The sequence below is a fragment of the Ahaetulla prasina genome, chromosome 7 (genome assembly GCF_028640845.1).
Source record: "Ahaetulla prasina isolate Xishuangbanna chromosome 7, ASM2864084v1, whole genome shotgun sequence".
Lineage (NCBI taxonomy): Eukaryota > Metazoa > Chordata > Lepidosauria > Squamata > Colubridae > Ahaetulla > Ahaetulla prasina.
In genome coordinates this window covers 15,370,255-15,396,119 of record NC_080545.1, presented here as the reverse complement: position 1 = coordinate 15,396,119, position 25,865 = coordinate 15,370,255, and the positions used below count along the sequence as shown (strand labels likewise).

At 43.2% G+C, this 25,865-nt stretch overlaps 1 protein-coding gene across 1 annotated transcript in view; it reads right to left on the bottom strand.

The window, feature by feature from the left end:
- The window catches only part of PHF21B (PHD finger protein 21B), a 238,811-nt gene that overhangs the window by 44,739 nt on the left and 168,207 nt on the right, over positions 1-25,865 (bottom strand). Inside the window, exon 3 of the mRNA XM_058189775.1 lies at positions 7,406-7,498. Within this exon, the coding sequence (XP_058045758.1) occupies positions 7,406-7,498 (93 nt within the window). The remainder of the gene's footprint in view (positions 1-7,405; positions 7,499-25,865) is intronic.

The following is a 25,865-nucleotide window of genomic DNA, read 5'->3' as shown; positions in this document are numbered from 1 at the left end:
TTGGATACTGAAAATAACCGTCTATGCTGTTGCCTTCCAGCATGCAAAAGTAGATTTTAGCTACTGCAGCTTGAAGAAAAGAGGCAAAGTCAAGCAGGAGGGCTGCCCTGTTCGCACACACATCAGTACAGATTCTGGTAGTTCTAGCTGCATGGCATGACAATGTGACAGCGCTTGTGTCTTGATTTCTTAATAAGAGAGAAATAATACTACAGAAAGGATATCTCTGTCCAGCAGTTGAAACAACTGGAATTGCCTCCAGTCAGCTCAGCCGATGGTGAATCATCTAGTGCCCTGTTTTTCTGAAAATAAGACTTATCCCCAAAATAAGCCCTAGAATGTTTTACATGTGGCCTGATATAAGCCCTACCCCAGTGTTGGCGAACCTTTGCGTTCTCACGTGCTGGCCCGTGTGCCGGAAGTGGCCCACAAAACCGTCCCGTGCCAAATGTGCGGCCTCGCCGGCTTCTCTTGCGTTCCTGCACTCAAACGCGCACCACGCAGTGCCGGCAACCCCGGAAGTGTGGCAGTCCATTGCGCATGTGCGTAACACCAACCCAGAAAGCCGGGTGCTGGTTCGCGCATGCGTGATGGACCACCGCACTTCCAGGGTCCATCAACACCACACGCACAACGGCCAGCTGACTGGTGCGCATTTGAGTGCAGGAACGCACCAAGGAGCCAGCAAGACCACGCATTCGGCACGGGACAGTTTTGCGTGACACTTCCGGCAGACGTGCCACAGGTTCGCCAACACTGTCCTACCCCCCTAAAATAAGCCCTACTTAAGAGTCTGCACAACCGTCTGCCTGTTCCATCTGGTTGCTGACGGTGCCGCGGCCATGAGGTGAGGTGGGGTGGTGGTGGAACTGCCCCACGCGCCCTGCACTGGCTTACTTCAGGGCCCCTGCAGCCAGGCCATCCTCACCCCAACACCTATCGCGCAGCAACAGCACCAACAGCCATGTGCACCAGGAACCCACATGACCACCAGCCCAATTCTTCTGCTTGCTCACAGCTGCAACAGAGCAAGAAGCCAAGTGGTGTGTTGGTGCCGCAGCCACGGGGCAAGGCAGGTGTCGGGGGGTGGGTGGCCTGTCTGCGGGGACCCTGAAGTAAGCCGATGAGGGGCAGATAGGGCAGCTTCCTGCCCTGCCCCCCACGAGCAAGCAAAAGAAGTGGGCCTCCTGTACATGGAAAAAAATAACACACACACACACACACACACCGAAAATAAGCCCTAGTGTTTATTTTGGAGCCGAAAAGAAAATAAGCCCGGTCTTATTTTCAGGGAAACACAGGTAGTCATTCTTCAGTATTATTTGGAGGAATTCATATCCTTATGACCAAATCTGTACCTGCCTCCCCTGCAAATCAGTTTTCCTAATGGAGCTCATTTCTCTTGCAATTTCTTTAGGCCTCCTTAGGCCTCAACACCACCCCATGCCTTGTCGCTTCCCCCAGATCTCATTTTAATGCCTGTGAAGCTTTGGGGTTCACGCCTCACAGCTGTCAGTGTTTCTCAACCTTGCTGGCTGGGGAATTCTGGGAGTTGAAGCCCACACATCTGAAAATTGCCAGGGTTCAAAAACACTTCATCAGTGTTACATACAGAGCAAAGGTGGTATAGCATAATAGTGCAGATGTTGGACAAGGAATGGGGAGACCCAGGATCTAGGCCAGTGGTTCTCAACCTTTATAGTGCTGCGACCCCTTTAATACAATTCCCTACGATGTGGCGACCCCAACCATAAAATTATTTTCGTTTTGAATTTATCGCACCTGAAGCTGCATTGGCTAGCGATCTGAACTGCTGGCGATTGCCTTGAGGACGGAGGCATTAAAGCGGAGACTCCTCCCCTATTAAGTTTATTGGGCCTGAAGCCAGATTAGGCTAGCGATTGGGAGTGATTGCAGCTGGCTTGAGAGGGAGACATCAGAGCAAAGATTTCTCTCTTTTTTAATTCCTTGCGCCTGAAGCCGAATTCGGCTAGCAATTTGAAGAGCCAGCAGCTGGCTTGTGGAGTCAATCATTGGAGTGCGATTCTTCGACTCGCAAGTATACTTCCCATATTTCCAATGGTCTTAGGCGACCCCTGGCAAATTGTCATTCGACCCCCAACGGGGTCTCGACCTACAGGTTGAGAACCGCTGATCTAGGCCCTTTTAGCATCTGGCCAGCTGCTTTCTCTCACCTGACCTATCTCATAAGACTGCAAAGCAAGAAGATGGGGGAGCATTATCTATGCTACCTTCAGTTCAGATACAAATATACACGAACGTAAATGAACAAAGCCCTCCTCCCTTAATTATCTTCCCTACTGTCCAAAAATGGACTGAAACTTCTCTGGAAGCCAAGCCTGCTTTATTTCCTCTTTGTTTGTAAAACTTGTTCTCTAAAGCATCATTTATACATCGCAGTTCTCTGAGATCGAAATACTGAGGGCTGAACTAAAGCCCAGTGCTTTTAAAATCTAGCACTCCAAGAATGCAAAAAACATTCAAAGGTAAGTCATTCATCCATTGCTTTCTTTCCTCTGAATTCAAAATCCCATTATGGGTAGCCCTTGACAAAAGAGCCCAAAATTTCTGTTGTTAAATGAGAGGTTTGTTAAGTGAAATTGGTCCCATTTTATGACCTTTCTTGCCAGAGTTGTTAAGTGAATCCCTGCAGTTGTGAAATTAGTGGTACAGTTGTTAAGGGAATGTGGCTTTTGACCACTTCACCATGGGGATGCCCTAATGGTCATAAGCGTGAAAAATGGTTATAAGTCTTTTTTTTTTCAGTGCCGTTTTAACTTTGGTCACTAAATGAACTGTTGTATTTCAAGGATTACCTGTACTAATGATAAAATAATTCAATCTACATCAATGTATGTTATTAGCAAAACAGAATGAATGCTATAACTAGGCTAATTTAAATACATTTGACATTGTTGCATTAATGTATATATGCAGATAAAATTTTAAAATTTCACACTGCGTTGAACAAAAATCTTATAATAGTAATTCTATTGCATATGTAAACTGGTAGCTCAGGTTAACCTTGGGTCTTTGCTGCCCCCTTGTGAAAATTCAGCTCAGCTGCACATAATAATAATAATAATAATAATAATAATAATAATAATAATAATAATAATAATAATAATAATAATAATAATAATAATAATAATAATAATATTTTAATTTATAGACCGCCCTTCTCCCGAAGGACTCAGGGCGGTGAACAGCCAGTTAAAATACAAAGCAAACCCGTACAATAATTAAAAACTACCCTTAAAAAACTTATTCAATTGGCAAAGCTAAAATACAATTACACCCTATAAAATCACTAAAATTTAAAAAACCCCAATAAAACCATTTAAAAGTTTTTAAAAGTTAAGCCAGTCCAGCAAGATGAAACAAATAGGTTTTAAGTTTGCGGCATTCTACCTACATCTTAAGTTTCCACCTGTTTTCAAACCATTTCAAAATAATTTATTTTTACATGTAGTAAATAAAGCGTCCCTGTATGCACAATGTAAGTTTTTTTTTAAAAAAAAAATCAAATAGTTGTCCTGCCCCAGAGGCCAAGAAAAATTAGCATTAAGAGCTGTTTTCATACTGAACTGTTTTAATCCTCACATTCCACATTGTGTCAAGCGAACTTTAACTAACAGTGTTAAAATATACAATTAAAGGATTAGAGATTTTATTTAAAAGGACCCCAACAATATATTCTGCAAACATATGTTAAATGATGATAAAAGTATAAAGAGGAGGTTATGCACTCAATTCTAAAGTAGGACCAAGTAGGACCAATAAAGGAGAATATTTGTAGCTTTTTTCTTTTAATTTAAGGTCCAAATATGCTGATTGAAGAGTCAAAGCAATGGAGCTAAAGGAGGTAGTCTCTCTATGGCCGACTGAGTTAATAAACTGGAGCTAAGCAGGAAGAGGAGGCGTGTTTAAACAAATTCAACTCAGTCTCTGGCCAATCAGCTGAAGTTAACAACCCATTGCTTTGGACTCTCTAAGCAGCGTACAGGAGAATAGGGTGTTCCTTGATGCTCTCTGAGCTTGGTTGTCTTCTTGCAGGCGCTTCATTACCCTAACTAGGTAACATCATCAGTGCTACTGATGATTGCTACCTAGAGTCAAGTAGACAGGATGAAATTTATGCCCTCTGCTTCTGGAATGATTATGCACAGGAAATTTAATCAGGTGGCCGTCTGAAATGCATAACATTATGAGAAAAGAAAGCTGATACTCTTATCAACATTTCATTTCCAGAAATGATTTTGTCATAAGTCCCCAATGGAAATCTTTTTTGAGGTTCCGCTGTGTGAAAATTTGGAAGTGTTCGTTTAAAAAGTGCATAAGGAAAAGAGTACATTTCATCCACTCTCTTTTAATAAAGTGTTTGTTCAGTCAGTGGTGATGCAAAATTACTGTCGTGTCCCACTCCTCCGCTGACGGCCGGGTCAGGGAAATCCGAATCAGGCTTGCCTCTGCAGCTCTGCCCAAAGTCCTAGCAAAGTCTTCAGAGCAGGCAGGAGACCAGAAAGTGACTTCAGCAAGATAAGTTCGACTTTGCCTGACTCAGAGACTGCCAGAAAGCAGATCCTTTATATAGGCCATGGGGTGTGGCTCCATGACTCAGCACTCATTAAGGCCTGCCCCTCCCTTCCTTCTGTTGCCTCCGCCTATCCAATCTTCTGATGCGAGGGTCACTCCAGTCTGCAGCTGTTGGAAGTAAACTTTCCTCAGGCTCACATGCTGTGGAGGAGGGAGGGTCTACTGCTCCTTTGCTTGGGCAGGGAGCCAGGGCTGGGGCCGGGGGGTGCTCCCTCCTCTGCAGCCTGCTTGGGCATGGAGCCAGGACTGGGGCCGGGAGGCATACATTCCTCCGTGTTCGGGAGCAGATAAGCAGACCCCGGCTGCGGTGAGAGCGGACAAGACACAACAATTACAGTCTCGCTCCTTCATTCTTGTCCTTTGAAAACATTCTTCTTCATTAAAAAAAAAAGAAGCATAAAATCCACAACTGGATTGTGATTTCCACTTATTATCTGAACAAACGGCTGCTCAATAAGTTTGAATGAAACAGTCTTCTGCAAAATTATGGTTGGCTGCACAGAGGATAGACAGACCCAAGAGACTGTGGGAAGAGACAGTCAAAGTTCACAAGCCAGCTTGTTCACATAACTACAGTTTAGTATTCCATGCAGTAAAAACCATTTAGAGTTCTAACTTCTTCGGCACTCATTCCTCCTACTCACTCGAACCTTACATTGTCATTTTTAATAAAATTACTGTTTCAAAAGCGCATTCACCCTGCAGGTCTGCCATATTTTCCGTGCTCATTCTTAACATACTTCTTCCTATCACTCTTCATTGCCCATCATTGCACACTTATCTTAACTGTCTGGTTGAATAACACAGAATTTTGATTTGTAAAATCTATCACTTAAAGATGAAGGAATGTCCTCTTTTACACAGCTACAAAAAGTGCATAAACATTTCTTTCAAAACCCCAAGGTCCAGAGGTGGTATTCAGCAGGTTCTGATCAGTTCTGGAAAACCGGTAGCGGAAATTTTGAGTAGTAGAGAACTGGTAAATACCACCTCTGACTGGCCCTGCCCCCATCTATTCTCTGCCTCCCGAGTCCCAGCTGATCAGGAGGAAATGGGGATTTTGCAGTATCCTTCCCCTGGAGTGGGGAGGGAATGGAGATTTTACAGTATCCTTCCCCTGCCATGCCCACCAAACCATGCCGCGCCCACCAAGCCACGCCCACAGAACCGGTAGTAAAAAAATTTGAATCCCACCACTGCCACAGTCACATGATTAAAATTTGGATGCTTGGCAACCAGCATGTATTTACAACAATTGCAGTATTGCTGGGTCGAGACTTTCCTGGCGACTTCCGATAAGCCAAGTCAATAGGGGAAGATGGGTTTGCTTAATAACTGCAGGATTCACTTAACAAGTATGGCAAAAATGTCATAAAATCGGACACAACTCCGATTGTGTCGGAGCTTAACAGCCATCCCGCTTAGAAACAGAAATTCTGGTTCCAACTGTGGTTCTAACTTGAGGACTCCTGCATTTCTAAATGTGAAACAAATCCCCTCCCCGATTCTCTTTGTTCATGGACACCCTGAATAATTGACAAAAACCTCTACTGCAAAAATAGATCAACTGAAATGGAAAGTCATTTACTTATACAACTTCATTCATATGGCAATTTTAGCACACCGTAATTTAGCAAAAGACATTATCCATTTACTGTATATTAGTCTAAGGGGGAACAAAATCTCAACCTGCTTGAAGGAATTGTTGTATTTGATCACCCAAAGATGGGGAATCAGGGTAAATGCAATGCAATAATGATCACATAAGCCAAATTATATGAATTGCAATTAACTCCTTTCCAAACTCCATGCTCTAATTGAAAGGATTTCTTTCTGCCCGTCAAATTCCAGACAGGGAATAATGGGTGGAAACTGAACAAGAAGAAATTCAACCTGGATATAAGGAGAAATCTTCTGACAGTGAGAGCAATCAACCGATGGAACAGAAGTTTGCCTTCAGAAGTTGTGGGAGCTTCATCGCTGGAAGCTTTTAAGAAGAGACTGGACTGCCATCTGTCAGAAATGGTGTAGGGTCTCCTGCTTGGGCGACTAGATGACCTACAAGGTCCCTTCCAACTCTATTAATCTGTTAAATGCAATAACCTTTGTCCTGTAGCTCTTTTCACATCAAGGAAGAAGACTGATCTCAAAAATATTCAGTCCCAGACAGTGCTTCAACAGATAGCTTGGCTAGTCCAATAACAGAGAGGGGAAAGTGTTTTCTAGAGTGTTAATGCATTACTATATGTTTTTATATGGACTATAAGACGCACAGGATTATAAGACGCACCAAGATTTCAAAGAGGAAAACAAGAAAAAAAAGTTTTTGCCCTCCCTGGCCCCCAGGAGCACTCTGCAGGCATCCCACAGCCTCTGCAAATCTCATTTTTGTGAAAAACAGCCAAAAACATGACACATTGGGGTGGGGTGGGCAAAAAACGGGTCTGTTTTTGGTGAAGATGGGACGCACAGGGTAGGGTTTCAGGAGACCCAAAATGGCTGTATTCGGTGTATAAGACGCACCAACATTTCCACTCTTTTTTAGGGGTGGAAAAGTGCGTCTTATACTCCGAAAAATACGGTACATCATAACAACATTTACAAGGAAGGAAGGGAAGAGAAACAAAAACTTCCTTGAAAGAGATTTAATATTAGAGGTAATCAGAGCTGCTTTTTTTTTTTAATGTAGTATTTATAACTAGCAATTCAGATAGTCCTTGATTACAGCTTATCTTTTTTGTATCTTTTTTTTGAAAGCCAATAATATCAAAGTAATTAATTTTCCTACCTGAGGTAGCACTGCTGGTCTTTGTCCTGCCAACCTCAGCAAGGAACTGACCTGAGGAACTTTTATCGGCACTGAAGTAATGGCTCCCAAAGCCTGTCAGGAAAATTAAAAGGAAAAACAAAAGTATTTATTATGCAATTTATCGATGTCATTGATTCAGGGCTCAAGACTTTGCCTAACCCAGAGAGAAACATAAAAACCGGGCCATGATAAGACAAGTTGTCACCTGTAAAACCCCTATCAAACACACAGATTCTTTCACGGTCCAATCTCTGGCCGAAATCCAGAAGTTTCTGACAGGTTCTGGAGAACCGGTAGCGGAAATTTTGAGTATTTTGGAGAACCGGCAAATGCCACCTCTGGCTGACCCCAGAGTGGGGTGGGAATGGAAATTTTGCAGCACCCTTCCCCCAGGAGTGGGGAGGGAATGGGGATTTTGCAGTATCCTTCCCCCAGGAGTAGGGTGGGAATGGGGATTTTGCAGTATCTTTCCCCTAGGAGTGGGGAAGAAATGGTGATTTTGCAGTATCCTTCCCCCAGGAGTGGGGAGGGAATGGAGATTTTGCAGTATCCTTCCCCTGCCATGCCCACAGAACTGGTAGTAAAAAAAATTGAATTTCACCACTGGTCCAATCAGATAAGCAACCAATATTTAGAAGCTAAAATCAAGAGTGAAGAAATGTCTCCAAAAAAAACCACCATTTCCTTCTCAATAGCCTTTCCTTCTTAGTCCCACTTTTCTTTCCCCTGATAAACCCCGTTTATTTCATCAGCTAATGAGTTCTGGAGAACAGAAAAATACTGGGGGGGAAAAGTGGGGGGGGCTGAGAATTTTAAAAAATTAAAAAAAAGACAGGAAAAGAACAACTCAGTCAAACAGTTTCTTTGTGTAGCTAAATTCATTTCTCTTGGTACCTCAGGACCAGGAAAGCTGGTTATATGATGTTTTTCCAATGAAGTTATCATTAGTTCTGTCATCTACATGCTCAGGAAATGCCAACAATTTATTTCCCTGAAGAAGTCTACTGTTACCATTCTCTGAGGAGAATGGAGACAAATTATGGTATTTTGAGCGCTAAACCATATGTACTTAATGTTTACCACAGCCTCTTAATATTAAAACTTAGCTGTTTAATATTTAGCAAGGGAAGGTATTAAAAAAAACATAGGGCAGATTATCTCTAATGTTTATTTCTCTTATTTTCTGTATGCCTATCTAATACGTGACTTCTATCTGGATTTTGCTGATGGGCTGTCCAGCAGATTCTGCATACAGCTATCTTGGAATTGTATGTGTTGATTTTTTTTTTAAAAAAAATGTTTATTTTATTGATCAGTCCGCTGAGGCAGGGAGAAAAAAAGCAGATGTGTAATAATCAGGAGGTAATATAATATGAAAAAACCCAATGTATATTTATTTATGGTACCATCTAGCCAAACAATTTTAAATACTATTGATTTCGGCTGGGATGAGTTAAGCATACGCAGATGATATCAACGCAACCCATACGGGCAAAAACTGGCTATTTATGATGTAACTCTGAGCATGACTAAAATGAGAATAAAAACATTCTTCAGACCCTACTCACCATGGGAACTGCTACCATTTCAGGTGGAGGTGAGAAAGATAGTGCTCCATTTAATGTAGATAAATTTAAATTAATGCAATGTAGAGAAATTTAATGTAGCGAAAAGTAAGATTTTACGGTTAGGCAAGAAAAACCAAATGTACAGCTACAGATTAGGTGGTACCTGGTTCAAAAGCAGTAACTGTGAGAGGGATCTTGGAGTTCTAATGGTAAATCACTTACTTACTTACTTACTTATTTAATTTTATTTACAAAATTTATTGGCTGCCCATCTTACCATAAGGTAACTCTGGGCAATACAGTCAAAATATAGGTATACATTAAAACATGCATAAATGATAAGCAAGAATTAAAAACCAAGGACATGTAAGGATGATAGGGGTAGAATGGGAGAGGTGGGATCTGATATTACTCGGTCAACCCCATCCATTGTGCCATTCCTCCCATTGGGAGGAATATGAGCCAGAAGTGTGTAGCAGCTGCCAAAAAAGCCAATCCAATCCTTGGTTCCATAAACAGAAGGATAGAATCAAGAAGACGTGAGGTATTAGTTGTTAAGTTCGGGAAGTAACGAGGCTGGAGACCAGGGTAGTGACAACAGCTCTTTAATATAGGGTGAACCCAGCAACAGGCTGGGGAAAACCTCCTTTTATACAGTTCTGTTGGAGGTTTCTCCAATCAGCAACGTGCTGATTTCCGCTCAAATATTTAAAGGCACAACTGTTAATACATAACACTCCTCCCTCCCAGAAAACACTTGGTCTTATTTACATATTTATTTTATTTTATTTTATTTTATTTTATTTTATTTTATTTTATTTTATTTATGGTACCATCTAGCCAAACAATTTTAAATACTATTGATTTCGGCTGGGATGAGTTAAGCATACGCAGATGATATCAACGCAACCCATACGGGCAAAAACTGGCTATTTATGATGTAACTCTGAGCATGACTAAAATGAGAATAAAAACATTCTTCAGACCCTACTCACCATGGGAACTGCTACCATTTCAGGTGGAGGTGAGAAAGATAGTGCTCCATTTAATGTAGATAAATTTAAATTAATGCAATGTAGAGAAATTTAATGTAGATAAATTTAAATTAATGCAATGTAGAGAAATTTAATGTAGCGAAAAGTAAGATTTTACGGTTAGGCAAGAAAAACCAAATGTACAGCTACAGATTAGGTGGTACCTGGTTCAAAAGCAGTAACTGTGAGAGGGATCTTGGAGTTCTAATGGTAAATCACTTACTTACTTACTTACTTACTTACTTATTTAATTTTATTTTATTTTATTTTATTTTATTTTATTTTATTTTATTTTATTTATGGTACCATCTAGCCAAACAATTTTAAATACTATTGATTTCGGCTGGGATGAGTTAAGCATACGCAGATGATATCAACGCAACCCATACGGGCAAAAACTGGCTATTTATGATGTAACTCTGAGCATGACTAAAATGAGAATAAAAACATTCTTCAGACCCTACTCACCATGGGAACTGCTACCATTTCAGGTGGAGGTGAGAAAGATAGTGCTCCATTTAATGTAGATAAATTTAAATTAATGCAATGTAGAGAAATTTAATGTAGATAAATTTAAATTAATGCAATGTAGAGAAATTTAATGTAGATAAATTTAAATTAATGCAATGTAGAGAAATTTAATGTAGATAAATTTAAATTAATGCAATGTAGAGAAATTTAATGTAGCGAAAAGTAAGATTTTACGGTTAGGCAAGAAAAACCAAATGTACAGCTACAGATTAGGTGGTACCTGGTTCAAAAGCAGTAACTGTGAGAGGGATCTTGGAGTTCTAATGGTAAATCACTTACTTATTTACTTACTTATTTAATTTTATTTACAAAATTTATTGGTAACTCTGGGCAATACAGTCAAAATATAGGTATACATTAAAACATGCATAAATGATAAGCAAGAATTAAAAACCAAGGACATGTAAGGACGGTAGGGGTAGAATGGGAGAGGTGGGATCTGATATTACTCGGTCAACCCCATCCATTGTGCCATTCCTCCCATTGGGAGGAATATGAGCCAGAAGTGTGTAGCAGCTGCCAAAAAAGCCAATCCAATCCTTGGTTCCATAAACAGAAGGATAGAATCAAGAAGACGTGAGGTATTAGTTGTTAAGTTCGGGAAGTAACGAGGCTGGAGACCAGGGTAGTGACAACAGCTCTTTAATATAGGGTGAACCCAGCAACAGGCTGGGGCTAAAACCTCTCCTTTTATACAGTTCTGTTGAGTTTTGAGCTGGTCGGAGGGGCTGTTTTCCTCCCAGCTCTTTCTCTAGGCCATCGGGCTCTGGATTATTGGCCGACTTTTTCTTGGCCATCCGCCTTGGATTAATTTTGGAATTTTCCTTGCTGTTTTCCTCGGGACCTGATGGCGCCGCTGGAACTCTGGGACCTCAGCTAAGTCTTGCGCCCCCGGTCATTGTCAGCTGTGGATTCAAAGTGGTATTGGTCATTACCTGTCTCTGTTGGTTTGGTTTGGTCAGTTATTCGCTTCCTTAACTGATCTATGTGGCGCCGCCACACTCGGTTGTCTGGTAGCTCTACCACGCACGATTTTGGCCCTGTTACTTTTGTTACTTGTCCCGACCCAACTCGGGCCGCCCCATAGTTTCGGCCCACACCGTCGCCTATGCTCATTTCTCTTGTTTTTCTAGCTCCCCTTGTAACCCTCGGTGTGTAATGGGGTTCAAACGGTCAAGTGGGCACCGGAGTTTTCGTCCCATTAGCAATTCGCTGGGCTTTTTCCCGTGGCTGTGCTTGGGGTTCTGTGCTGGACGGCTAGGAAAGTCTATTTTGTTTGCCAGTCACCTGGCTTGAGCCTGACACGCCTCCTTAGCGCCCGGACGGAACGCCTGCAAGGCCATTCGACGCAGGGTGGAAAGGTGCAGAGAGGGCATGTCGGATGCCTTCCTCTGCCAGGTACTCTTCAAACTGGGCTGCCGTGAATTGGGGCTCATTGTCGGACACCAGAGTGTCCGCAACCCGTGAGTTGCGAATAGGTGGCGAGGGTTGCGATTACTGCTTCGCTGTGGTGGACTTCATAAGTATGATCTCTAACCATTTGGAAAATGCGCCCACCACCACTAGGAACGTTTGGCCGTGAAAGGGCCAGCAAAGTCAATGTGGATTCTTGACCAAGGCCCTTGGGGCTTTTCCCATTCTCTGACTGGGGCTGTTGGGGTAGCGGTCTGGACTCTTGGCAAGCTTGGCATTTCCCTACCCTCTCAGCAATCTCTGCCCATGAGTGGCCACCATACATAGCTTCTAGCTAACCCTTCATCCTTACGATGCCTGGGTGACCCTCGTGGAGGAGGTCCAATACCTTGCCCCTTAACTTGACAGGAATTACTACACGATCACCCCATAACAGGCACCCCCCTTGAGCCGAGAGCTCATCACGTTTCTTAACAAATTCTTTGAACCGCTCGCCCGGCGCAGCGGGCCACCCTCTCTGTACCCAACCGAGTACAGTCCTTAACACAATGTCCCGGTATGATGCCCGAGCCACTTCCTTTGATGTGACTGGGCCAGAGTCCAACGAGTCAATAAGGAGGATGGGTGTCCCCGGAGTGGGGTCTTCGGTTGCCCCTGGCAGTGGGCATCGGCTCACGCGCCTGCATGCCCCACTTCTTTCCCGGTCGATGCTGCAGCTTGTATGAGTAAGCGGCTAAAATATAGTCCATCGAGTCAAACGTGGCGAAAGTGCCACAGGCGTTGGCAGGTCGCCAGCCAGTAATCCCAGTAACGGTCTGTGCTAAGTCACGATTTCAAAATTCCGCCCAAAGACATACTCATGGAATTTTTGACCCTGATACAATGGCTAATGCTTCTTTGTCTAATTGGCTGTAGTTCCTCTCTGGGGAGGACATCGCTCTAGAGTAGAACGCTATAGGGCTTCTGTGCCGCTTTGGAAGTCTATGGCTGAGTACAGCCCCACCCCATAAGGGGACGATCGCAAACCAGCACTAGGGGTAGTGAGTCGTGATATTGGATGAGCAGGCTATCACTTGAGAGCAGGTTCTTTACTGCTTCAAAAGCCCTATTTTCTGACTTTCCCAAGACCAAACAGTATTTTTCCTAAGAGCCTATGCAGCGGTTCCAAGAACGGTTGCTTTGTTCTTTAAAAGACCGCGTAAAATTAACCAATCCCAGGAATGCCTGCAGCTCTGCTTTGTTTTTGGGCGCTGGAGCCTTCCTAATTGCCTTAACTTTGCTCTCAGTAGGGTGAATTCCTTTCTTGTCTATCCGTAGCCCAAGAAATCGACCGATTCGACCCCTATCTGACATTTATTTGTCTTGACTTTTAATCCGCTGTCCGGAAAATGCTCAAGACCTTTCTTAACCGCTCCCCAATTCCTCCATGTTTTCCCTGAAATTAGGACATCATCAAGTAGGAACTACCCTGGGAGCCCTTGCAGTAGTCGTTCCATCAGGTTTTGGAACAGCCCTGGTGCCACACTAACCCCAAATTGCAATCGGTGCACTTGAATGCCCCCTGTGCGTACAATCGCTTGGGCTTCGCTGTGCGGGCGTCTACTGGCAGTTGTTGGTAGGCTTGGGCCAAGTCTAACTTTGCAAAGACTTGCCCTTGCCCCAAGGAGTGCAATAAATGTTGCACCACGGAACCGGGTGGCGCTTTTCTGTAAGGCTTTGTTAAGCCGCCGCCTTGTAGTCAGCGCAAATTCTAATTGACCCGTCCGATTTGATGGGGTGACGATTGGCGTCTCCCACTTTGCGTGATCGACTGGCACCAAAACCCCTGATTTATGAGCTTGTCCAGCTCCTTATCAATTTTTGGTTTTAGGGCAAAGGGACTCTCCTCGCCTTAAGCCTAATGGGGCTACCTGGGGTCTAAGTTGAAGGAAATAGGGGTCCCTTGTACTTGCCCAGGCAGTCCTTGAAGACATCTTCGAACTCGTTAAAGAGAATGTCTTTCAAATTGCAGTCACTTCTGTAGATGCCAGTCACTCCCATGCCCAGGGCACGAAACCAGTCTAGTCCCAACAGACTGGGCAGAGTTCCTTCGACGATCGTGATGGGCAGGGTCTTTTGTGAGGGCCGACTCGACTCGGACGGAGGTGGTCCTCGAACAGGGATGCGATTCCCTGGTAGTCGTGCACTCGTAGCCGCTGTGCTTGCAGATGGCGCCGCGACGGACGGCAGCGACTTCGCCAGGGTGTCCCAGGACATGATGGTGATCGCTGATCCCGTGTCCACTTCAAGCCTGCACCGTACTCCCTCGATCTTGGGCTTTGTGAAAATCTTCTTTCCACTTTGGTTGAGGCGCGCCTATAATGACAGTCGCTTGGTTAGACTTCGCCTTTCTTGTTTGAACCAATCGCGGGCCGCCTTTCCGGTTCCGCTTTGATTGGCCGATTTGAATTTTCGGCGGAAGGTTGGGCCGCCTGCAAACCTGAGCTAAGTGTCCTTTCTTCCCACACCGCCGCATGTTGCGCCTTTAAACCTGCAGCGTTGGCGCTGATGCTGCCCTCCGCAGCTTCCGCACTCGCCACGGTCCTCCGTGTCGCTTTCGTCCGCAGACCCTTCCTCATCCTCGCCTCACCTTCGGATTCGGACTGAATCTCCTCCTGGTGTACTGGCGCTGGCCTTGCGCCGCCTTGGATTGAAGAGGCTTTGCAGAGTCTCTGCTGCTTTAGTAGACATTTCGTGTGCTCTGGCCTCGCCCAGAGCGGTGGCTAGTGTCAGGTTGCTCCTGGCTAGCAGTCGCCGCCAGAGGCGGATGTCCTTGACCCCTCGGATGAGTTGCTCGAGTAGCACTTCGCCTAAGTCTCGGTATCCGCAGTCCTTGGACGCCTTCTTAAACGGCCATGTAGTCACCGATGGACTCGCCTCCATCTGTCTACGCTTCTCCGAATTCAAACCGCTGCACGTATTTGGACGGCGCCGGTGCGAAATGGTTCTTCAGCAAAGTCTGCAGAGTCGGCCACGATACCGATTGTATCGGCGTTGGCTCTGCCAGGGCTTCCGCAATCTCGACCTCCGCCCGCAATGGCTTAGGAAGTAAGCCCGCTTGCGGTTATCAGGATCCCTGTAGTTCGTTGGCTTTAGAAAGCTTTCAAACGGGTCATATATGTTCCCCATTTCTCCTTGCCCGGGTTGTACGGTGCGGGTGGCGTGTTTGCCATTTCCGCGTTTCTGCCCTGAGTTTGCTGGGTTCGGAACTAGCGTGCTTCAGCTCGGTTCTGGTTCTCCTTTAGCCTCGATATCCCACCTTCGTCGCCAATGTTAAGTTCGGGAAGTAACGAGGCTGGAGACCAGGGTAGTGACAACAGCTCTTTAATATAGGGTGAACCCAGCAACAGGCTGGGGCTAAAACCTCTCCTTTTATACAGTTCTGCTGGAGGCTTCGTCCAATCAGCAACGTGCTGATTTCCCGCTCAAATATTTAAAGGCACAACTGTTAATACATAACATTAGTGTCACCTTATAAAACCTTAGAAAGACCATACCTGGAATACTGCATGCAGTTTTGGTCACCACCACATAATAAAAAAGAGGTTGGGACTTTGGAAAGAGCGCAGAGAAGAGCAACACAGATGTTTAAGAGCCTGAAGACTAAACCTATGAAGAATAGTTGCAGGAATTGAGAATGGTTTGTCTGGTGAAAAGAAGGACTAGGGGTGACACAATAGTGGTGTTCCAATATTTGAGGGGGAGAGGGGGAGTGATTGGCCCAAAGTCACCTAGCCGGCCTTCATAGATACAGAGGTGGGACTTGAACTTTAAGACTCATGTGACATAAAACAAAACTTTCTTCCACTACTTTCTGGTGGCATATATGGAGTTGTGCATAGCTGGAACACCCATCCTATGTATCTCAATGGGAAGGCTACTTCTATTTTTCATCATCAGACTCAGGCGAAGTTTTGGTGGCTGGGAAATTCTGGGAGTTAAAGGTTTGCACATCTTAGAGTTACCAAGTTTGAAAAACACTGATCTAAATCATAAGTAATATAAACTGTAGATGAACCTGCAGAATGAAACTGTTAAAAGAGTTAAAAACTGCTATATACAACAGATAAAGAAGTACGCAGGTTTAGCTTGGAAATGCTTTGGGAACTTGTATCTTGAAACCCTGATTACTGCTTCCAGCTCTGTCTTAGTTGGGAACACTGGTGGCTCAACAGACTAAGCAGTCTGTTATTAACACAGCTGCTTGCAATTACTGCAAGTTCAAGTCCCACCAGGCCCAAGGTTGACTCAGCCTTCCATCCTTTATAAGGTAGGTAAAATGAGGACCCAGATTGTTGGGGGCAATAAGTTGACTTTGTATATAATATACAAATGGATGAAGACTATTGCTTAACACAATGTAAGCCGCCCTGAGTCTTCGGAGAAGGGCGAGATATAAATTCAAATAAAAAAAACACAAAAAACTAACTTCTATATTTTGTTACTGTAATGCAGGGGTGTCAAACTCAAGGCCCGCGGGCCGGATCTGGCCCACAGGGTGCTTAAATCTGGCCCGTGGGACTAGCCTGGAAATATCAAAGGACTGACCCACAGTCCATTTTTGGGTTCCATGGCAGTGGTGGGTTTCAAAAAATTTTACTACCAGTTCTGTGAGCGTGGCTTGGTGGGTGTGGCATGGCTTGGTGGGCGTGGCAGGGGAAGGATGCTGTAAAATCTCCATTCCCTCCCCAATCCAGGGGAAGGTTACTGCAAAATCCCCATTTCCTCCCGATCAGCTGGGACTCAGGAGGCAGAGAATAGATGGGGTGGGGCCAGTCAGAAGTGGTATTTACCAGTTCTCCGAACTACTCAAAATTTCCGCTACCTGTTCTCCAGAACTATTCAGCACCTGCTGAATAGCACCTCTGCTCCACGGCCTCCTGAAGCACTCTGTTGACCAAAAACAGGCCGGTCCTTTGATATTTCCAGGCCTGTTTCCTGGAGGCCATGGAGGCTGAAAATGGGTAGTGCGGGGCGCCTCGGTGTGGCCCATTTTCAGCTGGCAGAGTGCTGCAGGAGGACTGGATTGGACTAGATTACAATTAAGTGGCCTCAAGTAAGTGCCGGATCTGGATAGAAAACAAGCAACATCCTATGTTAATACTACAGTTTAACGCCAGATTTTACATACTGTAGGCCCATTTAATCTACAATCAATCAACAATCTGTAATTGGCAGCCATTTCTATTTACTATCCTGGAAATTTACCTCTGCTGTTAGATCTTGTATTATCATGTTATTTATGCTATTGCAGGGATGAAATGTAAAACATACTTATCAACATTTTACCAAAGTATTTTTTACCAATAAATGATCTGTATTACAAAGCACTGAATTTGGTGTTCTACTATCCAAAACAATTTTACTTCCTTCAACTGAAAAAATAATTACAAGAGTGTAATCATAACCACTTAAAATATTAATACAAGCAACATCATCTGCTTGGTCGAGTAGTTACATGGAATTGGAACTTTACTATGTCCAAGGCAACTTTACATTTTTTATTTCTCCAGAAACCATTTGGCCTTCTGTCTGCTTTGGCTTTAATTGTGGATGGGGAGAATTCTTCTTCCAGTTTCAAGTCTGTGATCTGGGCATCTTTTATGGACTCACAGCCACTGCTAAATTCGCAGACAGATGTTATGGCCATCTCATTTTGGCTGAAATGCCAGCTGTTGCCTACCTGGGTGGAAGGTCTAGTAACATTAATTCAATACCTTATTTGCATGAGGCCGCTTAACTATATCATGCAAAATACAGCAACCCATCTGCTGGTAAATAAAAGCTGCAACAGATGTATTACCGATATATTGCAGGTATTGCATTGGCTTCCAGATTCAAAGGCCAATATGGTTGGGCTCCCAAATATCTTCATTACTGCCTGCTCGCAGTGAAGCTGGATATGGATGGTCAATGTTTGCCACAGATGTGAGAACCTAATGGAGACTGGGTACATGGTTGCCTCCTGTGGACAACTGTCTACCCAAATTTCCAGTTGGCATTGCATTTTGGGTTTATTTGTATTGTAAATGGCAGTGAATTTGCTCGATGTGATAGTATATATATATAAAATTAATAAATAAATATTTACTCATAGCACTTTGTTTAGTTGATTTAGGCCAAAACTGCCCATGTATTTTTCTAGGACTAAGCCATGTCAAATGCCCATCATGGCCACGCCCACCATGGCCACACACATCCCAGCCACTACCACCACCCGGCCCTCCAAGGTCAAACACAACCCTGATGCAGCCCTCGATGAAATCGAGTTTGACACCCCTACTGTAATGCATTATACACAGGACTAATCTTGAATGTATTCAAGTGTCTCAAGTAGTACAGATTTTGGATACAGGAATTCCATCTGCCTTACCCAGGTGAAGCCACCTCTTACAATACTAGACAACACAGTATCAACAGTGGAGACCTTCAAATTTCTAGGTTCTACCATATCGCAAGATCTAAAATGGACAGCTAACATCAAAAACATCATCAAAAAAGGACAACAAAGAATGTTCTTTCTGCCCAAGGAGCTGCTGATCCAGTTCTACAGAGGAATTATTGAATCTGTCATCTGCACCCCTATAACTGTCTGGTTTGGTTCTGCAACCCAACAAGACAGACACAGACTTCAGAGGATAATTAGAACTGCAGAAAAAATAATTGCTACCAACCTGCATTCCATTGAGGACCTGTATACTGCACCAGTCAAAAAGAGGGCTGTGAAAATATTTACAGACCCCTCACATCCTGGACATAAACTGTTTCAACTCCTACCCTCAAAACGACGCTATAGAGCACTGCACACCAGAACAACTAGACACAAGAACAGTTTTTCCCCGAAGGCCATCATTCTGCTAAACAAATAATTCCCTCAACACTGTCAGACTATTTACTAAATCTGCACTACTATTAATTTTCTCATCGTTCCCACCACCCATCTCCTTCGACTTATGATTGTATGACTGTAACTTTGTTGCTTGTATCCTTATGATTTATATTGATATTGATTGTTTCCTGATTGCTTATTTGTACCCTATGACTATCATTAAGTGTTGTACCTTATGATTCTTGATGAACATATCTTTTTTTTATGTACGCTGAGAGCATATGCACCAAGACAAATGCCTTGTGTGTCCAATCACACTTGGCCAATAAAGAATTCTATTCTATTCTATTCTATTCTATTCTATTCTATTCTATTCTATTCTATTCTATTCTACTTTTCTATGCAATGGACAATGAGAACTAGCTCTGCTATTAAAATTTACCTATCGGGCATGGTTTCTGCCTTATCAAACTAAGTTCAAACCAACATCTTGCTAGAATCAAGATAACCCCCTCCAGTTTTCCCATTCCTTGCAGCGTTGTGATTATTTTAGGAAAGCATCACACAGAAATCTGGCTACAGCTAATTCTCCCAATAAAAACTCTCAATGTATTTGGCTTAACATCTAAATGAAGAGCAAACAGCAAGTTTCTAGCTTACATATTAGCAAGAATTTAAGGAGCTTTATGTCATATCTGCTCAGTTGGAAGTTGACAAGGACAGAAGAAAGAGCATCGAAGGACACAGGGGCTTATACCATCAAAAGCTGTGGTAAAACTGAATTTCTTTGTGAATTCCCAGCTCATAGTCTAAGCAGAATGGCCTAGTATCCGTTGTTGTTGGTTTTTTTGTAGTTTTATGAGAAGAGGCTCATAAATTGGGAGTAAAGCTCATTCACTATACAGGTAGTCCTTCAGGGGTGGGCTGCTGGGGATTCGCAGGGGTTCAGGAGAAGCTCTAGCTAAGATTCTATGCGGTTCGGAGAACCCCAAAACCCCACTCCTGGCTGGTCCCGCCCACCTTGCCCCTCCCCTCACAGGAATCCCCACGCGGCCTGGATTTTGGATGCAGGTAAGTGCAGGGCCCACGCGGAGGCTTGGGGAGGGCAAAAAACGAGCCTACCGGAGGTTTGGGAGGGCCTCTGGAGCCTGGGGAGGGCAAAAACGCCCCCACACACACTGTGGTGCAGGAGGGTAACTAAGCCATGCCCACCATGGCCACGCCCACCCAGCAAACAGGGAGGAAACCCTTGCTAAAATTTTTGAAGCACACCCCTGTAGTCCTTGACTTACAACAATAATTGTATCCAGGCGACACATTGCTTAAGGAAAGATAGAATATATGTATTTTAAAAATTGAAAAATAAAAACCTTTATACAAAAAAATAAAAATAATTGAGCCTAGAATTAAGGTCATGAGTCATGCCGGTCATTAAGCAGATCATCACATGACCGTGACCGATTTACAACCTATTTCGTGGTTGTTGTGAATGTGGCAATCATAAATGCCATGGTTGTTAAGCAATCGCTGTGGCTCTTAAGCGAACCCATCATCTGCACATGAGTGGTTTTTGCCGGACACAGGAAGTTAACCCCAGTTTCTGACCAAAAAAGTCATAAATCATCTTTCATGTGACCGCAAGACGCTGCAAATGGTCATAAATGCTGGCCAATTGTTGAGCACGCAAGAGGCAAGCACATGATCACGGTGTGTGTGTGTGTGTGTGTGTGTGTAGATCAGACCTTCAAATCCAGGTCTGAAGTATCTTTTGGGGGCGTAAACTAAGTAACTCTGAACTGTTGCTAAGTGGCCGGTCATAAGTTGAAGATTACCTGCATTTCTGCAAGCACCTATCCCAAGCTTTCACCCAGCCAGACTTCAATGATGCAGGTTATTTCTCCATCCAACTGCATTGGCATTCATTCTTTTCCTGATTTCCTGTTCCGATTTTGCCTTCTATTTCTGGGAATAAGTCGTCTTTTTTCCCTGCTCTTTTCCTTTTGTTAAGAGAATGAACCCAGTGCTTGTTCTTACGAACCTTTAATTAAACAACCGAAAAAGACATTTTTCCGGCGATGCCTGACCTTTAACTGCTTTGCATGAATTTATGGATACCAGCAGAAACAATAATTTTAAAAGGTTATTTTATAACTGCAGAATAGTTTATCGTAGCACTTTTGTCGAGATAAATTAGTTTCTTATTACTACATTTATGATGTTAAGCTTTTTAATAAAAAAAGGACTGTAAGAGTCAAATGCTAAACTCAAATCTCTTGTATGGCTGCAGACTCCATGCAGTGTTCCCCCACCCCCCCGCAAGCCCCTACAATGCCGTTCTGCACTTCAGAGGAAAACGCCGCATATGATTATGTTACTCTTCCATTCGTATGCTCACGACAGCCAGAAATGAGAGTTTGTATAAAGCAATATTCAAGAAAAAAAATTACCCATTCCATCTCTAAATAAAGACAATTGGATACATTTCCATCCTTCTCAAAGTTAAGCGAAAGCTAGCTAAAGAATCTTCAGGCCTCTGAATAAAGTTACATAAGACAGGACTTGCCTCACTTAACGTGACTCCTAAAATGTTACTTGGCCCATTAATTCCTAATTTAGTAAAGTTACATGAAATATATTTGCAACACTTTCCTCTGAGTTGGTTTATTAAACTTTTTTTTTTTTTTGGTCTGTAGTATTTTTAAACAACCTTTTTTTTTTTTGCAGTAAAAGTTTGCTGTTACATTACTGTGCCCACCTCTCCTAGCATAAAAGCCAGCTCTGTTTTCTGTTGCATATAAGATGCTAAAGCTATTTTAAAGGATTTTTTCCCTCTCTGTTCCACGCTCAATATTGGCAACTGAATGGATCTTTAATGTAGTAGAAAGGGGAGAACAGATTGCTATAGCAACTGCGAAGATGAAAATTCTTAACTTGAATGGACATTCAGAAAAGTAATTGCAGGGTGCCGAGTGTGAGAGTGCATTTATTTACAAAGGATGTTGCAAGGCAACCTTGAATATGCTCTTAAAAACTTAAGGAACATGAACTCAAAAGCTTTCTTCTCGATAAACATTGTACCCGCTATTTTTGTATACACGGTGGAAAAGCTGAGAAAAGAAAGAAAAACCATCTTTTATGTAGAAACCCATATTTCCAGTACATGTTTTTGCAAAGCATTCCATGAATATTAAGTTCTACTCTGGAACACCTTTGAAGTAAGCTTAGTCAATTGTGGATTTTATTTCGTTTGCTTGTCTTAAAGAAGGTGTTACTTGACCCTATTCCAAACACAAATCCAACAGACATGTTTTTTTTTTTATTTCATTTTGTCACAACAATATACACAAACATCAACATAAAACAACAACACATCATAAAATAAATATATATATATAAGCAAAAGTATGCAACAACTATGTTAATTTGATATAATGAAGGGAACAATAGGACAGGAACGGTAGGCACTTTTGCGCTCTTATGCATGCCCCTTAAAAACAAGTTAAGGGGTTTTAAAATAATTTGCCAAATCTGCAAGTGATGATGGCACTTCTATTTAAAAAGAAACAAACAAACAAATACAATGTGCTACTTAAATCTCTTCAGGCATAATATAAATTTTCTGTGCTGTTCATGAAGCAAACTCAACCACCAGGTATTGGCGTTTGCCAGATTAAAACCTTGATCCAAAGCTTTCCACGAAAGACGACTGAAATATTGCTTGCAGTGCTAGAATCAAACACAGCCATTAGATTTTTTATATATATATATATATATATATATATATATATATATATATATATATATATATATATATATATATATATATATATATATATATATATATATATATATATATATGTATTTGGTTATATATATATATAAATAGCAGCTATTGCTTAATTTTGGCAGAGTTCCCGGGAAACTGTAATTGCTTATTTATTTATTTATTTATTTATTTGGCTCAGTCTGAATATTTGTCAAGCAAAACTATTAACTATCTTTCTAGTGTTCCCCCAACCCTTCTGTCCTTCTGCAAGGCTCTAAAAAATATGCTCTTTCCTTGGTCATGTGCGTTCATTCCTTCAATTGTGGCCATTGTTATTGTTCCTCTGTTGATCTCATGTTCCAAAGTTGTGTTACATAAATTGCCCAGGGTGATCTTATGTACCGAACAGTTAGCAAACAAATGAACGAATGAACGAATGAACGAACGAACGAACGAACGAACGAATGAATGAATTGGTCCTCACAGACGACAGAATTTTCTCCCATTCATGAATGTTTTGTATACATTAAAAGTAACAGTAAGAGTTGGAAGGGACCTTGGAGGTCATCAAGTCCAACCCCCTGCTCACTCAGGAGACCTGTACTACGGATTCGAACTGCCAAACTGCCGACCTTTCTTCTGACCGACAAGCTCAGTGTCTTAGCCACTGAGCCATCTCCCTTCATCAGCAGAATTATGACTTCTATAAGCATCCTGATAATGTGTAATTAAACACCAAGTTTTTTGATCTAGAAACCCTAGAACCAAAAACAAAACAAAAAAAGCATGGCACGGTGCCCAGATAGAAAAAGCGGACAGAAAAAGCAAACCTGAACATTTTAATGAAATATATTTAATTTATTCAATGTATGCACTGCCCAGTTCTAAAATAACTGTGCATATGCATTGCATGCAGTGGAAAATAAGCAGGAATAAAATGCTTATGCTGTATATACCAAATATATTTTATTTCAGACATTTCTAGCACAATGTACTACCTGGAGATGAGGATCAGGAGATATTTGCTAGGAGATATTTTTGAGGATAACAATATATAGACATTGGGAGAAAAACAGGAAGCCTTCATAAAGTAAACCATATAAAGATCCTCTATGCTCTCAGTGAAAAATGATTTTTTCCAAGAATGTAGTTTGAAACGAAGGGAGGGGAGGGACAGAAAGAGGGAGAGGAAAGGGGAGAGAGGAGAGGAGAGAAGGAGAGGAGAGGGGAAAAGAGAAGAGTAAGAGAGGAGAGAGGGAGAGGGAGATGGGAAGGGGGGAGAGGAGAGGAGAAATGGAATGGAGGGGAGGAGAGAGAGGAAGGGGAGGAGGGAGAGCAGGAAGAGAGGAAGAGAGGAGAGGAGAGGAAGAGGCAAGAGGAAGAGAGGAAATGGGAAGAGAGAGGAGAGGGAAGGGAGGAGGAGGAGAAAGGAGGAGAGGGAGGAGAGAGGGAGGAGGAGGAGAGCAGGAAGAGGAGAGGAGAGAGGAGAGGAGGAGAGAGGAGGGGAAGGGAGGGAGGAGGAGGAGGAGAGAGAGGAGAGGAGGAGGAGAGGAGAGGAGGAGGAAGAGAGGAGAGGAGAGGGGAGGAGGGAGGGAGGAGAGGAGAGGAGGAGGAGAAAGGAGGAGGAGAGGAGGAAAGGAAGAGAGGAGGAGGAGAGAGGAGGAAGAGAGAGAGGAGAGGAAGAGGAGAGGAGAGGAAGGGAGGAGAGAAAGAGAGGAGAGAAGAGGAAGGGAGGAGGAGAGGAGGAAAGGAAGAGAGGAGAGGGAGGAGAGAGGAGGGGAAGGGAGGGAGGGAGGAGAGAGGAGAGAGGAGGAGGGGAGAGGAGAGGAGGAGGGACAGCAAGGAGAGGAGAGGAGGAGGAAGAGAGAAAGAGAGGAGAGAGGAGAGAGGAAGGGAGGAGAGAGGAAGGGATGAGAGGGAAGAGGGAGAGGAGAGGAGGAGAGGAGAGAGGAGAGGAGGAGAGGAAGAGAGAGAGGAAGAAAGGAGAGAGGGAGAGGAGAGGAAGGGAGGAGGAGAGAGGAGGAGGAGGAGGAGAGCAGGAAGAGGAGAGGAGAGGAAGGGAGGAGAGAAGAGGAAGGGATGAGAGGGGAAGAGGGGAGAGGGGAGAGGGGAGGAGAGGGGAAGAGAGGAGAGGAGGAGAGGAAGAGAGGAGAGGAAGAAAGGAGAGGAGGAGGAGGAGAGGAGAGAAGGAATGGAGGGGAGGAGAGAGGGGAAGGGGAGGGGAGGAGGGAGAGCAGGAAGAGGAGAGGAGAGGAAGGGAGGAGAGGAGGAAAGGAAAGGAGGAGAGGAAGGGAGAAGAGGAGAGAAAGAGAGGAGAGGAAGGGAGGAGAGGCGAAGAGAGGGAAGGGGAGGAGGAGAGGAGAGGAGAGGAACACTCCAAATATAATGAACAAACCTGTTTTTAATCCACCTTTTCTCAACCAGGGTTTTGCTGAACCTAGAGTTACATGAGAAGTCACCTGGATTTCTGCGAGAGATTGTGACTGGAAAAATAAACTAATTAACATTATTTTCTAATTTATCATGCTGTGTGCAGTGCTAACTGTAGATTTAATAATTTTTAACCTGAAAATTATTTCAAGGGTCTCTCTAGGATAGGAAGGTTGAGAAATGCTGCAAACAACCAAATTATCTTTACCAGATAAGGAGTCTATTTATTCTGTCAGGCCGGAACAACCAGGAGTGCGTGCAAAGTATTTAGAACAAGAATGAATTCAAAATAGGTTGTTTCAATCTGCCCAGAGTGTTGTCAAGGTTGCTGTGACCTTTTAGAGAGGCTTCAAGGCCAAACACCCCTGTTTCAATTCAGCTGCCATGTTACCAAAGCAAATTTCCCCCACCCCACCCTGGTATAGGTTTTTCTTAGCAACAGTGGAGTCTGGACTCTGCCTCCTTCTTAGCAACTCTATTAAGTGAAATGCTGGCTTGATGTAGCAGGGTTGAGATTGGCAAATGCTTCACTTTTACTTGAATACAAGGATTTATGATACAGGATCGACAACGGTGTATGGCTACCTATTAAGCAGATTAAATTCCTTAACTGTGCCAACTACTTTCGTTCGTTTGTTCTTACGGAATGAATTGTGTGATCTTCTATTTCAATTGGCATTATCATTTCCATTCCATTATTTTAAATCTCTCCCTTCTACAACCCTCTACCAGCAAAAATGGAGCGTGCAACCCTCCCGAGCTACGTTTTCGCTGGCAGAGGCATCACGGTTGTGGTGAAATGTAAAATTTGTTACTACCGGTTCTGTGG